The 13,834-nt window shown below is 61.4% G+C and overlaps 3 protein-coding genes across 17 annotated transcripts; 2 read left to right on the forward strand and 1 right to left on the reverse strand.

Annotated features, from left to right (window-relative positions):
* Positions 1 to 55: 55 nt before the first annotated feature.
* ANKLE1 (ankyrin repeat and LEM domain containing 1) lies at positions 56 to 4,231 on the forward strand. 13 transcript variants are annotated; one of them, XM_085211876.1, is made up of 9 exons: positions 56 to 186; positions 365 to 517; positions 605 to 710; positions 789 to 2,343; positions 2,415 to 2,577; positions 2,671 to 2,830; positions 2,903 to 3,032; positions 3,406 to 3,534; positions 3,705 to 4,231. In XM_085211876.1, exons 1-9 carry the CDS (start codon positions 119 to 121, stop codon positions 4,229 to 4,231), a joined length of 2,991 nt encoding a protein of 996 aa, XP_085068002.1. In that variant the 5' UTR covers positions 56 to 118. The 13 variants fall into 13 exon arrangements, with proteins under 13 accessions (XP_085068002.1, XP_085068006.1, XP_085068013.1 ...); XM_085211880.1 differs by having other exon boundaries at positions 3,290 to 3,534; positions 3,705 to 3,736; XM_085211887.1 differs by lacking the exon at positions 3,705 to 4,231 and adding an exon at positions 3,253 to 3,289 and having other exon boundaries at positions 2,671 to 2,824; positions 2,901 to 3,032; positions 3,406 to 3,537.
* Positions 4,232 to 4,890: 659 nt separating this feature from the next.
* Positions 4,891 to 11,338, reverse strand: ABHD8 (abhydrolase domain containing 8). 3 transcript variants are annotated; one of them, XM_019610070.2, is made up of 5 exons: positions 10,976 to 11,338; positions 6,038 to 6,788; positions 5,444 to 5,614; positions 5,113 to 5,329; positions 4,891 to 5,040 (listed from the first exon to the last, which is right to left on the reverse strand). In XM_019610070.2, the coding sequence occupies exons 2-5, from the start codon at positions 6,778 to 6,780 to the stop codon at positions 4,891 to 4,893; spliced, it is 1,281 nt and encodes a 426-aa protein (XP_019465615.2). In that variant the 5' UTR covers positions 6,781 to 6,788; positions 10,976 to 11,338. The 3 variants fall into 3 exon arrangements, with proteins under 3 accessions (XP_019465615.2, XP_085068031.1, XP_085068032.1); XM_085211905.1 differs by having other exon boundaries at positions 4,891 to 5,329; positions 10,976 to 11,136; positions 11,250 to 11,329; XM_085211906.1 differs by lacking the exon at positions 10,976 to 11,338 and having other exon boundaries at positions 4,891 to 5,329; positions 6,038 to 7,085.
* Positions 11,339 to 12,174: 836 nt separating this feature from the next.
* On the forward strand, positions 12,175 to 13,509 carry MRPL34 (mitochondrial ribosomal protein L34). The gene is made up of 2 exons (XM_003213245.4): positions 12,175 to 12,323; positions 12,910 to 13,509. The coding sequence occupies exons 1-2, from the start codon at positions 12,277 to 12,279 to the stop codon at positions 13,217 to 13,219; spliced, it is 357 nt and encodes a 118-aa protein (XP_003213293.1). The 5' UTR covers positions 12,175 to 12,276; the 3' UTR covers positions 13,220 to 13,509.
* The last annotated feature ends 325 nt before the right edge of the window (positions 13,510 to 13,834 follow it).

Raw genomic sequence — 13,834 nt, forward strand, 5'->3', positions numbered from 1 at the left:
CCCCACATCCGGCGGAAGGGCGTGGCGGCCTCTGTCCGCTTCTTATTGGTCACGTCGCCAGCCAATCAGCGGCGGCGCGCGGGGAATTCGAAGCCGGGGGGCGCGTGCGCAGGGCGGCATGAATGGCGCGGGGCGGCGCGGGGCGGCGGGGCGGCTGTGCGCAGCGCTGCGGGGCGGGCGCGAGGAGTAAGAGGGCATCGGGATGGGGGGGGGTCGGGGGTCGGGGGTCGGACGTGGTACGGGGAAGGGTCGGGCGTTGCAGCAGCGGTGTAGGCTTTGCAGCCCGGGCTGTCGCTTTGCCGTGTGGCCGCGGCTCGGGTGATGCTGCGGTAGGGGCGGTGACCCCCGCGTTGTCCCCCCGCAGGGCGGCGGAGGTCCTCCTGCGGCACGGAGCCGACCCCAACCTGCTGCTTGCAGGGGGGTTCGCCCCCATCCATCTGGGCGCTGCGGGGGGGGCCGGGGGTGGAGTGCGCTGCTTGCGGCTGCTGCTGCGCTACGGAGGGGATCCCAATGCCAGGTAACGGCCTTGGGGAGCTCGGCCCCGTTCTGCCGAGTGGGGAGCGGAGCCGCCGACAGGACGGCGGTGACGCCGGTACGGTGGTAGGGCTGCCGAGGGGCTCACGCCGCTGCACGTCGCTGCGTCCTGGGGGAGCTGCGGGTGCCTGGAGCTGCTGCTGCAGAACGGGGGGGACCCGGAGCTGCGGGACCAGGTTAGCGCTGGGGGCGGTGCCTCGGAGCCCTCCGTCCTTGGTGGGAGCGATACCAGCAGCCGTGTCCCCCCTCTGCAGGACGGGAAGCGAGCCATCGACCTGGCGCTGGAGCAGGGCCATGGGCTGTGCGTGCAGCTTCTGCGGGACTGGAGCCTCCCAGCCCCCCAGGGACCCCGGCGCTCGTTGTCCTTCTTGTCCGAGGATCGCACAGCTGTGGAGCTGCTGAGCAGCACTCGCGTGTCCCAGCTGGGGGAGCCCGGGCTGGGGGGCAGCTGTGGGCTGGGGGAGCCTCCGTGCTGTGCTCAACCCTCCTTGGGTTCCTCCGTCACCCCGTGGCTCCCAGGGTGTCCAGCTCTGCCCCTGCAGCCCCTGGCATCCAGCACGCTGCTCGGGGCTGGGGGTGAGCATGAGGAGGTACCCCTAAAGGGAACGGGGGTGTGCAGCTCCCTGCAGCCCAGTGCTGGGTCCAGGAGCCCCCCCCAGCCCCTGCACTGCAGCAGGAACCGTGGGATGCTGGAAATAGAAATCAGGGGTCATGACCTCCCCGGGGACAGCAGCGAGGATAGCGAGCATTTCGTCACTGCAGTGGAGATGTTGGAGCCCAGCAGGGCTGGGATGTGCCCAGGAGAAGCCCCCTCCTCAGCAGGACCCTGGGAGCTGCCTGCCCAGAACCCCTCGGCTGCAGAGGAGCTGCCTGTGCTGTTCCAGGGCTGCAGCCTCGAGGGCTCCTCCCCCCACCCCCTGGAGCTCCCTAGCAGCCCTGCTGGCATTGCTGTAGGGGATGTCACTTCACAGGGGCTGCAGCCCCCCCAGTTCTGCCACGTCACCCCCCGCACCAAGAGCCGCCTTCAGGCCTCAGCAGCGAGGCTCAGTGCTTCCTCCTCCTCCTCCCTCTTTGACGCCAGCCTGGAGAAGCCCCGCAGGCCCCCCCGGATCAGAGCACCCAAGGGCGTCCCCAGGGACCCTGCCACCACCCCAAGGCACTGTGTTGCCCTCGGTGGTGAGAATGTGTCTGGTGGGGATGTGGAAAGCACAGGGTCCTCAGGTGACACCCAGATCCTCTCCAGAACCCCCAGCCAGCCCAGCTCCTCCCTGGGGACCAGCAGCTCCGGCCCCACAGTGCTGCTAGCTCCTCGGTATCACGGCTGTGCCCAGAACCCTCTGTCAGGTGCTGAGAGATCCCTCAGCCCTACTGAGCTGCTGGGTCCTGGGGATCCCAGCCACCCCCAGGACTCCCCATCAGATGCTCAGTGTTCTGCCAGCCCCACAGTGCTGCCAGCTCCTGGGGACAGTGACAACCTCCAGGATTCCCCATCACATGTTCAGAATTCCACTCCTGCCACTGACCCCAGGGTCCTGGATCCAAGGACCCCACCGATGCCATGCTCACCCACGGACTGCAGTCCCCACCGCCCCATGGAACCCGATGGATGCCCACCCACTGAGTGGCACAGTCCCAATGCTGAGACCACCAGTCCTGGGGACGGGGACCAAGAGCAGTCCCTGCGGGTGCTCTCAGATGAAGCACTCCTCCGGCGGCTGCGGGCGCTGGGCTACGACCCAGGACCCATCACAGTGCTCACCCGGCGCGTGTACCTGCGGCGCTTGGAGGAGCTGAGCCGCAGCCCAGCAGGTGAGTCTGGGGGACCGCCATCCATCCCCATAGTGCTGGAGGGGCTCAGGATGACCCCAATCCCCCCCCAGGGCACAGCCCTGAGCTGACAGATGCGCTACGCACCGGCCATATCCCCAACTGCACCGCGGATGAGACGGTGTTGGCACAGCAATTCGACCGCCCCGACCGGAGCCGGCATTGGCGCGAGGGGCTGCTCAAAGCCAGCTTCAACTACCTCCTGCTCGACCCCAGGTAGGGATGTGCTGCCTCTTGGGCAGCCCCTGAGGCTGTGAACCCAACACCTGGAGGTTCTTTTTGCTCCCTGGGTGGGATCTGCACCCCCAGGACCACGCAGGACCTCCCATCGCGCTGCCACCGCCTGCGCCCCGTGGAGTGCTTCAGGACCTTCGTTGATGCCATCTTCTATGTGGGCAAAGGAACGCGTGCCCGGCCCTACAGCCACCTCGCCGAGGCTGTGACCCAGCACCGCGTGGGGACAAGGAAGGTGGGATGGGGTGGGTGTGGGGTAGATCGCATGGGGAATGAGGAGGCTTTATGGGCACGGGGTGTCCCACAGGGCTGTCCCAAAGTGCGGCGCATCCTGGAGATCTGGGCGAGTGGGATGGGTGTCATCTCTCTGCACTGCTTCCAGAGCAGCGTGCCGGCTGAGGCGTACACGAGGGAGGGCTGCTTGCTGGAGGCCCTGGGTGAGTGGGGGATGGAGTTTGAGAGGGCTGGTCCCCCCTCATGTATGGTAGCAGGGGGATGCAGCCTGTCCTGGGGCAATATGGAGAGCTGGGGGGTCCCTGGATAGCAACACAAGGTTTGGGTACAATGCCCCAAACTGATCTCCTGCGGGGAAAAGATGGGTTGGAGCAGATGTTAATGGGACCCCATGGGTACTAATTGGGACTTTGTCACTATAAGGGATGTAGGTGCTAAGGGGGACCTCATGGGGCCACAGGTGCTAAAGGGGATCCCAACGGGGACCTTACAGCAATGCGGGTGCTCACAGGGACCCCGTGGGTGCTCACGGTAAGCACGGTGTGGGAGCTGTGGGTGCTGCCCCTGACCACACAGGGCTGCGTGCCGTCACCAACCAGCGGAAGGGGAACTGCTACGGCGTGGCAGCCAGCTGGTCCCCGGCACGGCGCCGGCGCCTGGGCGTCCACATGCTGCACAGGGCAATGCGCATCTTCCTGGCTGAGGGTGAGAGGCAGCTGCGGCCAGCCGACATCCAGGCTGGGCACTGAGCCCCCCTCCAAGGGCTGGAGGCACCCCCTGCTCTTCCCGAGGAGGTGGAGGGCTGCATGCTGTTTTTTTTTTACTTCGTGAACGATGGCGAGAATGTTTCTATTTATTTTCTCTCTACCCCTAAGTGGTGATGAGTAAATGGCTGCAACAGCTCAGAGCCGCGCCTGCTGTCCGGCTTTGCGTCCCCGTGATGGAGTCGGACGTGGCTGTAAATACAACACGGCTTTACTGCGCGGGATGGCGCGGGCACGGTGCGGGTTTTGCCTTTGTGCAAGCGATGGAGCCAGCGGCGCAGCCTGATGGGTGGGAGCTGCAACCCGGTGTCGATGGCAGCTCCTGGGCTGGGGGTACAGGGGAGCAGAGCCGTGATCTGGGGTCGGTGAGTGGAAATGCATCCGAACCCACGTGTTTGTGGTTAAAATTCTCAGGGGGGCTGCAGGGTGGGCGTGGGTTGGTGCCAGGAGAGGGGGTGGGGTGTGGGTTACGCATGGCACCTGTCACACGTGGTCCCTGCTGTGCTGGCACCAGCTCCTCTTCATTGCACGGTTTTAGGGGCCCGGGGGGACGAAAAGGGTTTTGCACCCACCCAGGGGACGAGGTTCCATTGGGCAAGGAGGCCTGGCTGTGTCTTTGGTTTAGATGGGGGAAATAAGGGGAGAAAACAAAGAGGGGAGCGGCTCTGCTCTTTGTGGTCAGGGGAGGCTGCGGCCATCCCCACGTGAGGGTCAGGGGCAGAGGAGCAGCCGTGCCCACCCAGGAGCCCCGGCGCAGTGGGACGGGGGCTGAGCAGAAGCCGGAGCTGCAGGACCTGAAGCAGTGGTGCGTTTGGGGACACGACTGCACGAACGGTGGCACCGGGGGAGAGCTCAGCTCTGGCCTCGTCGGCCCCCACCACAGCTTAGAAAGGCAAATCCCACTCGGGCTTCCCCTAAAGCAATCCCAGCTCAGCTCCGTGCCGCCAGGTGCCAGGGTCACCCCCTGCAGGACCCCCTCTGCTCTGGGAGCGGTGTCCCCACAGTGTCCTTGCTCTGCCCCCGAGGGGTCACTGCGTGAGGAATAGAATACTACAACAAAACAGGATGAAGGCGCTCCAGCGGCTGCCATAGGACCGGGTCTGCCGTGTTCCCAACGCCGGCCCCGCACGCCCGTGCCCGGGGGGAGCCTCCGTGCTCCTCCGCCCGCCCGCGGCCCGGGAACAAAACCAGCTCCGTGCCCGGCAGGGCCGGCTGCGCCCCGGTGCGCCCACAAACCCCTCCGTGCTCCCCAACATCTCTCCCATCGGAGCAGCCCGGTCACCGCGTCCCCGCCACCTTATTTCTTCTCTCCTTGCCCGTCCCCAGCTGGCGTCTCGGGCTCCCATAGGACGAATTCGTGGAGCAGGGTGTTCACAGTCTCGGGGCACTCCATCATCACCATGTGGCTGCCCTCGTCGATCACCTTCAGGAAAGCGATCAGCAGGATCTGGAAGGGGAAATGCGTCAGCGCTGGGCCGCCGGCACCAGGACGAGCCCTCAGCCCTGCTGTGCCCCATACCTCTGCCATGCGCTGGTCCTCCTCCACCGGCACGAACTTGTCGTGCATGCCGTGCACCAGCAGCACGGGCACGGCCAGCTCGGCGTGGTACACCTCATCACCCTCTGGCCAGTACTGCCCGCTCATCATAGCACGCAGCACGAAGGAGGAGACGTTGAAGGCGTTGCCTTCCTTCAGCAGCTGCTTCTCTTTGGCACCCTGGCGGGCAAAGCCAGCCCTGCGGGATGTGGGAAGGGATTAGCATAGCACGGAGGCACTGGCGGTGTGTCTGCCCGTGCTGGGGATCAGCGTGCTCAAGGCTGAGCTTGCTGGGGACGGCGTTGGAACTCACTTGAGGAAGCTCCAGGCCAGGCATGGGGACAGGCAGTGCAGCACGCAGGTGGGCATGTTGAAGATGGAGCACAGGCTGGGCTCCAGCGCCGTCGGGCCCCCTCCGTTGATCATGATCACTTTATGCACCAGGTCGGGGTACTCGTGGGCTAGGAAGGTGCAGAAGGAGACCCTGCAGGGACAGACAGCAAAGTGGGAGCTGTGGTGAGGACAGTGAGTGTCACACGCCGTGCATGAAGCCACTGGGATATCCCCAGCACCCACAGAGCAGCGCCGCCACGCTGCAGGCTGCATCCTGCTTGCCACCCATCTAATCCAGCTCCCTCTGCACTGCTTAGTCCCCATCTAATTGACTTTCTCAGACTTACTCTATTTATAGGCTGAACACCGCCAGCTTCCTCACTGGCCCATGCTCAGGGTGCCGGGATTAGCTGGGCCCAGAGCCGGGCACCGAGGGGATGGAGGGGATCAGAGCTGGGGATAACGCGAGGGCTGGAAACCCCACACCCTCCTCTGCTCCTCGGCCCCTCAGGACAGGATCTATCCAGCCACGGAGAGGATAGCAATGGGATGAGTGCTCCCCCGTGCCCCTTACCCATACGAGTGCCCTATCAGGATATTCCTCTTCTTGGCGTAACGCTTGAAGACGGCCCTCATGTCCTCAGCCAGCGCATAGAAGGTGTAGGCAGCAGCGATCTGCGGGGCCGAGCTGCAGCCGTGTCCGGCCAGGTCAGGAGCCACCACCTCGTAGCCCAGCTTGGTGAAGAAGTCCAGCTGCTCCTTCCAGATATCCAGCGAGCCGCCCACGCCGTGGATGAAGAACAGGACCACATCACCGTGTGTCCCTTTGCAGCTCGTGATCTGCTTCTTGCAGTCGATGTTGATGACTTTCTTGGGCTTACGCTTCCGACGCTTTCCAGCCGCAGCATCTCGTGCACCAGATCCTGGCGTGCCAGCAGAGCCCTGCACCGGGGTTTGGCCAGCCAGCTCAGACAGCTCCAGCTCCACGGTGCTGCTGGGCTCGGCCGAGCCGTTGGAGCAGTGCAGGATTTCGGAGCGCACGGCGTCCCCCAGGTTCTCGATCACCAGCTGCCCGTTGCGGTACAGCGTGATCTTGCGCTTGCAGTGCACCGTGCCTCTCTCTGCAGCCCCGGGTTCCTCGGGGGGCTCGGCGGGCGGGCGGCTCGGAGCGCTGTGCCTCACCCGCAGGATCCTGCCTGGCTTCACCTCCAGGAAGCTGTAGCCATTGCTGGACTCAACGCTGTCCAGAGGTCCCACGGCGTTGGTCGTTTTGCCCATCAGGCAGCAGAGGAACCCCTCGGTGATGCTGTTCAGCATTATGCTCCCTGTGTGAGGAAGCGGAAGGAGGTTAGGGCAGCATAAACAGGGGCAGAGGTGCTGCTGGAGCTGCTTTGGGTGTCCCCCCAGCGCTCCCCGTGTGCACAGCCCTCCCCACAACCCTCCACTACCCTTCGCAGCTGGCCGGAGGTGGAACCGAGGGAATAACACCCAAGGAAAAGCCCGTTGCAAATGATGTTTCTGGCACCAAATGTGGGGCTGAGGGGAGACTCAGCTATGAAAATGCATTATTTATACTGATTAAATGTGTGCGTATAGCTCCCGTCCAAACCACCACCACAACCAGGGAGAGATGCAAATCGCAGGGACTGAGGTTGGACGTTTTCATTTAGAGGCATCCCGCATAGCGACGCTGAGCACAAGAACCTGGGGGAGAGGCAGTTATCCAGCTGGGAGGGTGGGCAGCCCCCTCCCCACGGTGGGATGGGGGGAGGCCGTGGGGCTGGGGTACCGTAGCACAGTCCCTCTGGCCCCAGGGCTGGCCCAGCCCATGCTGTGCGCTCTTCCAGAGGTGCTCAGGATGTTTCTGAGCTCAGGGGGAACCTGGAGCGCTGAGGGGCTGGGGATGTTCCTGCCCTCCCCCCCTGTTCCACCAGGCCGATGCGCATTTATTATGGATGCAGCTCAGTACATTGAATTATTGATGCTGAGAATCTGCTCAGCAAAGCGATTCACATTGGGGCCCGGGGGGGTTACAGCAGACCCCCCAGCAACGGCTGCAGTTACAGAGCAGAACCCCCTCCCTCCCCCCCCGTGGATGGGGAGGGGAAGGAAGAACGCATTCCCAAGGGGAATTAAACACCACCATCCCCACTGCAGCCTGCTTAACTCCCCCAGCAACCACTCGGAGCACACAGCACTGCAGCAGCAATGCTGGCAGAGCACGAGAGGGAATCAGCAAAACAAAACCCGGTCTGGAGGCTGCCTGGGCTCAGGGCTCTGCCTGCAGTTTTGGTAATTGAATGCGTTTGGAGCTCGGCTGCATCCTGCTCAGGGCTCCCTGCGGTCCCAGCGTGCACAGCCTGGTTCCCAGCAGCCTCTCTGCATTAAGAGCAAAAGATCTCAGAGCCCTGGAAGGAGAAGCTGAGCGCAGACCTTGCAGGAGTGGGCTGTGGAGCTGCCTGGAGCTCCTGGCTGGATGATCCCTGGTGCCTCTGTGCTGGGATGGAGAACCGCTCTGCTCTCACCGTGTCCTGAGCACCAGCTGGGCGCCAGGCTCGAGCCGTGCCCATTGCTCCCATTGCACTTCTGGAGCAGTAATGCTGGAAGAGCACGGTCCAAAGCACCAAGAAACAAGGGCAGGTGGAGAACTGAGGAGAGTGGATTTGGTGGCAGAGGCAGAAGTGCAGCTGTGGGATCCAACTGCTGTCCTGCAGTGTCTGTGGCTGCGGATCCCACTGTGCTCAGCCTGCAGCACCCAGGCACCCCAGCATGCCTTCCACCTCTGATTTCCACGGAGCCAGGATTTGCCCTGCACCTCCATTTCACAGGGCACTAATGATCTCCGCGTGGATTATAAACAGGACTTCTGGCCAACCTGACTTGACATTGATTAACTTCGCAGGATTAACTCAATTAGTCCATCCTGTTCGTTTCCAGAATTGATTTGCTGGAAGGCTGTTGCACTCAGGAGCTCTGCAGGCAGATCCAGGAGCCCAGCTCAGCCCTTGGGTCTGTTTTGGTGTAGGAGGAGGGGAGCAGCAGGGCAGGCTCTGCCCCTAACAGCAATGCATGGCTTGGGGCTCACAGCCCGAGACCTGGCAGCCCATGCTTTGGCTCTGGAGCTGTGAAAGCCCTGACTCAACCACAGCAGAGTGCATCCCAGTGGGTAATGGAGGGGCAGGAGGTGGAGGTGGAGGGCTCTGCAGCGGGGCAGGGGGCAGAGCGTGCCCGTCTCCCACCTCCCACATCTCCGTCTGCCGCAACCAGAAACATCAAGGGATGTTCCCTCCCTCCGCCAGATGAAAGGGCTGCAAATGAAACCAGATGGATGTGAAGAACTTAGTGAAGATGCTGGTAACCATGGCGATGAGCTGCTCTTCCTCTCCCCCCCCCCCCACCCCTCCCCTTCATCCCGGCTACCTTCCAGTGCCGCCCCCAGCAGAGGGTGAGATTTCGGCACCAGTTACATAAGGCCAGGCACAACACTGAGTCAGGCAGGGCGCCAGGCCAGGAGTGTAGCAGAGCATCCCCAGAGGTTGGGGAGGGGCAGAGCATCACCATGAGCTGCTACCCATGCGTGTGTCCCTCCAAAGTCACGGCTTCCCCTGGGAAATCTCTCCTATCTCAGCAGCAGAAGGATGCTATAGCAGTGATGGAGGGAGGCCGATGTGCTGCCCAGCTCCAGGGCTCCATGCCCCAAATGTGGGCATTGCTGCAGGGTCCTCCAGCTCCAACCTCTGCGCCTCCTCCCTGCTGCCGCCGCCGCCGGCCCAGCTGGGAAAAACAACTTACTGACCTACTTTGGGCTGCGGAGCCTCTGATTTTACACAACTTGATGGCACCATGTCACAGCTGGAGAGAAATGGGACGCGATCCGACGTGCGGAGGGCAGAAAGCCCAACATGGTAGCGTGACAGGCAGCCATGTGGGACTGGCACGGAGCCTGTGGGGCAGGAGGAGGGCAAGGATGCTGCGTTTCTCCATCATGGCACCGAGCCTGTCCTTGCCAGAAGCCCTGGTAAACATTTGGCCCCAATTGCTGAGCCAAGAGCATCGCTGCTGCAGGAGCTGATGGCTGTGAATGGCTTCTGCTCCCCCTGTGTGCCACAATGCTCCTGTAGCCCCACTGCTCAGCACCTCCAAGCCCTCCCAGCACACAGCCTCGGTCCCCCGCAGGGAGCAGCAGGGATTCATATCTGCTAATTCCTTGCAAATCCTCGGAGGAGAGGTGCCAGAGACATGAAGAGGAGCGTGAGATGTGCTGCAGCCAGAATCCGACCTGCCATAATAATTTGTTCAGCTCTAATCCCTTCCCTCCGGGGCTCGCGGGTATTAATGATGACACACGACACTCTTGAGGAATGGGCCAATATCGTTATGCTCTTTCCATCCTCTCCCATTCATTCACTCTGCAAAGTGGAGAAATTACGGCATCGAGAAACACGGAAAGACAACACCTGTTTAAGCACCAGCCTCAGATAACGCACAAGAAAATACTGATGCCACTTTAGCCCTGCAAGGTAAACTTCCCTCTGGGGGAACCCAAAACAGCACTCGGGTGGGTGGAAAGGACCTGGGTTTATTGTTACACCCGGCTTGCTTGGCCTGATACAACAGCAGCAGCTTTATCAGGGCGTGCAGGAATAAGGGGTGAGGAACCAACGAGGCAGCCCTGAGATCCTCAGCACGCACAGCCTGAAGGGCCCTGGGTGCAGGGCTGTGCTGGGGGCCCTGCAGGATGCAGACAAATGGCACCGAGTGGAGAAGCAGCGCTGCGGGGAAAGCACCCAGTGCACATAGAGCAGCCAGGGCTGGCTGCCTGCCACACGTCTCTCTTTAGGAAGGAAGAAGACCTTGAGAAACAAAAGGTTATGCAATGCACAGAGGAGTAACCTGTGTCTGACCTCTGTGGCTGACATACTGCCTCACCCCCCACCCCCACCCCGGCTTCCCAACCCTCCTGGATTTCCAGGGGGATCCTGCCAGCTCCCGCTGCATCGCTGCAAAGCTGCCTCCAATCCTTCAGCTGCAAATGTCCTACAGCCTCCAGGAGCAGCCTGGAGCATTGCAAGGAGCAGGAAGGAGAAAACCCTGCCCCCTCCGCCGGGCAGCGATGCATGCAGGTGCCCCCCTCACTCTCCATCCGAAAAGCCAAGCAGATCTGCCACGCACATAGCAACAGCAGGTCTTCCTCCAGAGCCAGCAATCACTGACTGTAATTGCATCACAACAAGAAGCCGTCCCTAAGTTTTATCACCGGGCAGCTTTAACCCCCGCTCAAAGCACGCTCATAGCGCAGTGCTACGACAGCACAAGCAGCCGGGCTGCTCGGCAGCTGCTGCCTCCCCTCGTCTCCCTGCAGCCCCATTCAAAGCCCTTCAGCTCTCAGCCTCGAAGCGGATCCTTTGGCCATTTTGCTCCCCGTGCAGAGCACCTTCCTCCTCTCTGCTGCAGCACATGCCCTGCATCACAGCTCCGAGCGTCGCAAAGAGGGACAGAACGGCATGCTCACCTCATTTATTGACAGGGATTGTCGGGAGTCGAGGTTGCAAATGAAAGGCTTGCTCTCGAAGGAGGCAAAGGGAGAGAAGAGGAGATGCGAGGCAGCAGGAGCAGGATGCAGGAGCTGGCGGGCTGCTCAGCTGGTCGGCTCCTCTGATCACATTTTTTTGCCTGTGTGGTGGGAAGGATGGAGCAGTGCCTTCAGCTCAGCTCATCGGCTTTAGACTGCAATTTCTCCTTCCATCTTCTCCCCATGAGCCCCGGCGGAGCGAGGAGCTTCATACCCGAGCTCTGGGGCTTGGGGGTGCTATTTGTCCTTGTAGTCTACAGCCATAGAAAGCCCCTTAAATCCCTCCTAAGGAGGAGGGCTTTCTGCTTGACAGACAAGAGGACTTGCCAGTCAACGCTGAACCGAGCACACCGAGCTGCCCGCCCATGGAGGCCTGCCAGGAGCAGGGGGGCTGTGCAGGGGCTCTGGGCTTTGCCCCTTGCAGTGGGATGAGTTCTGGCTGCTGTTGGCTGCAGCGTTCCAACTGAAATGGGGTTTTCCTCCGTCAGCACAGTACCTGTGTCGTGCTGTGACCAGGACTTGCTGTTAATCCCTGCCCTCGTCGGGCAGGGGAAGCCTTTTGCTGTTCTCTCGCTGCTGTGGTCGTTGTGGCTTCCCACAAGTGCAGCCACGCCGTGAGCGTGTCAGAGCTCACAGCAGGCAGGGGCTGCGACACAACGACAAACAGAAAACAACAAATGTTTATGGTGCATTCATTCATTTATCCGTTTATTTTCACATCCCTGGTTTGGGGAGAGCCTCCTGTAGGCGTGGGGCAGGCAGTGAGGGCCGTCAGCTCTGTCCTGGTGGTCCGTGAGTCACCGTCAGCCCCCTCCTCCTGTCTGCCATTCATTCCCCTGCACTGAAAAGGGCTGAAAACGGCATTCGGGAGCAGGGCTGAGGAATCCTGCCTGCAAGTGCACAATGGACGCGGTGCTGCTCTGCCCTGGAAGCAACCTCAGCAGCACAGTTTGGACAAGGGATAATGCAGCGTTTGGAGGAAGCACCGAACCGGGAGAAGCGTTCGCAGCCCAGGCGAGTCAGGCCGAACCCCGAGGTCGTCGCCATAGTAACAACGCTGCGTGCGCTGCCCCCTGCAGGACTACAAATCCCATCACCCCCCGCGGCCGTCACGTTATACGTAATGCCGTTCCAACCCAGCGCGCACGCGCCCTTTTCGCCGCCTGTGATTGGCCGAGCGGAAGGAGCCAATAGGAGGCGGTGTTGTTGGGAGGACGGTGCTGTCAGGCGGGGCAGGGGCGATGGCGGGAGCGCTAGGCCGGCTGTGGGAGCGGGCCGCTGGCGGCAGGTAATGGGCGGGGACGGAACGACGGGACCGAGAGGGGTGGGCAGGGGTCCCTTCTTCGGCGGGGTCGGCCCGCTCGCTGCGGCCAGAAATCCCTTGGTTTACCTCTCTGGAGCCTTCTCCAGACCGAACAAGCCCAGCTCCCTTAGCCTGTGTTCACAGGGGGGCTGTTCGCACCCTCAGCACTTTCGTGGCCCTCCTCTGAATCCGTCCCAAAAGCTCCACAGACTTCCTGTGCTGGCGGCCCCGGGTCTGGATACAGCACTGTAGACAGGTCTTCACAAGGGCAGAACAGGGAGGGCGGTCCCTTCCTGCCCTGCTGTTACCCCCTGATGATGCAGTCGGTTTTCTGGTTTGCAGGTGCGTACTGCTGGCTTATATCCAGCGTTCTTGTTCACCAGGACCCTCAAGTCCTTCTCCACAGGGCTTCACACACTGGGTTCTCCCACTGCGTATGCGTATCTGGAATTGCCCCGACCCAAGTGCAACATCTTGCACTTGGCTTTGTTAAACCTTATTTGGTTCGTATTAACCCACTTTTCAAATCTTTATTTATTTGTACTCATTTATTTATTTTACTTTTCCAAAGGCTTTCTCTGCTCCAGCAAGTTGCAGTCCATCCCTTTCAGCTCCGGTCAGCATCAGTCTTCACATATTGCCGGGAGCTGCCTTTCAGCCACCTCTCCTTGAAGCCCACAGGCACCATCCCCTCCTTCACCAGCCCAGTGCCTTCCTGGAGCCATCAGCAGATCCGCACAAAAGCACGTGGGAACGAGTATCAGCCCAACAACCGCAAGCGCAAACGGACCCACGGCTGGATCAAACGCATCAGCACACCGGCTGGGATCGAGGTGATCCTCCGGCGCATGCTGAAGGGCAGGAAGTCCCTCACCCACTGAAGGTTTGGTGTGGGGTGAGCTGGAACAGAGCCCTGGAACTGCCATGGGTTTGGAGCACCCCATCTTGGGTCCTTGTACTGAGAGAAGGGCTGTGATGGGCAGCAGCGACCGATTGCTCCTACCGTGTTGGAAGCGCGTGGGGAATTGCACTGGGAGCGGCCTCCAAGGGCTTTGTTTGATGGCTGCTTTCTGCTTTTCTAATTGTGGGATTGTTGCCACTTCTGTGTACAATTGTAAGATCACCTTGTGAAAACACAAGCATTAATTAAAGCCTAGCAACTTGTGCTGAACTCTCTTCAATAATTGGTGGTGCAGAGATAATAGGGAGAGGAAAGCCAGCTTGTTCACAGGTCTGCACACACCGGGGTGCCTCTGAAGGATGGCACTAGTGTGAACGAGGGCTGATGGCAGAGAGAACTTTAGTTTACGTTGGCCAAGTCCACAGTGTGCCTGCTCTGCTCTGCTACCTGTGGGAGGCGCTCAGAAGTGTGGAGGCCTTGGCAGCAGCTCTGGGCTAGAAGGGAGAGGGGAGCCCCACCCGTGTGCTCGGAGCTGTGCTCATCTGCACCAGCCAAGGGAAGCTGCCAACGTTTGTTAGCAAATTACTCGTGAGTG

The sequence above is a fragment of the Meleagris gallopavo genome, chromosome 30 (assembly GCF_905368555.1).
Source record: "Meleagris gallopavo chromosome 30, MGAL_WU_HG_1.1, whole genome shotgun sequence".
In the NCBI taxonomy this organism is placed as follows: domain Eukaryota; kingdom Metazoa; phylum Chordata; class Aves; order Galliformes; family Phasianidae; genus Meleagris; species Meleagris gallopavo.

Bases quoted from the DNA above. Each gene is read 5' to 3' on its own strand.
- ANKLE1 (XM_085211876.1), top strand. From the start codon at position 119: ATGAATGGCGCGGGGCGGCGCGGGGCGGCGGGGCGGCTGTGCGCAGCG. The intron at 711-788 runs GTTAGCGCTGGG...CCCCCTCTGCAG, and splicing joins ACCCGGAGCTGCGGGACCAG to GACGGGAAGCGAGCCATCGA. The intron at 2,831-2,902 runs GTGGGATGGGGT...GGTGTCCCACAG, and splicing joins ACCGCGTGGGGACAAGGAAG to GGCTGTCCCAAAGTGCGGCG.
- ABHD8 (XM_085211905.1), bottom strand. From the start codon at position 6,780: ATGCTGAACAGCATCACCGAGGGGTTCCTCTGCTGCCTGATGGGCAAA. The intron at 5,615-6,037 runs GTAAGGGGCACG...CTGTCCCTGCAG, and splicing joins CTGATAGGGCACTCGTATGG to GGTCTCCTTCTGCACCTTCC. The intron at 5,330-5,443 runs GTGAGTTCCAAC...CACATCCCGCAG, and splicing joins CTGGCCTGGAGCTTCCTCAA to GGCTGGCTTTGCCCGCCAGG.
- MRPL34 (XM_003213245.4), top strand. From the start codon at position 12,277: ATGGCGGGAGCGCTAGGCCGGCTGTGGGAGCGGGCCGCTGGCGGCAG. The intron at 12,324-12,909 runs GTAATGGGCGGG...ACTTTTCCAAAG, and splicing joins GAGCGGGCCGCTGGCGGCAG to GCTTTCTCTGCTCCAGCAAG.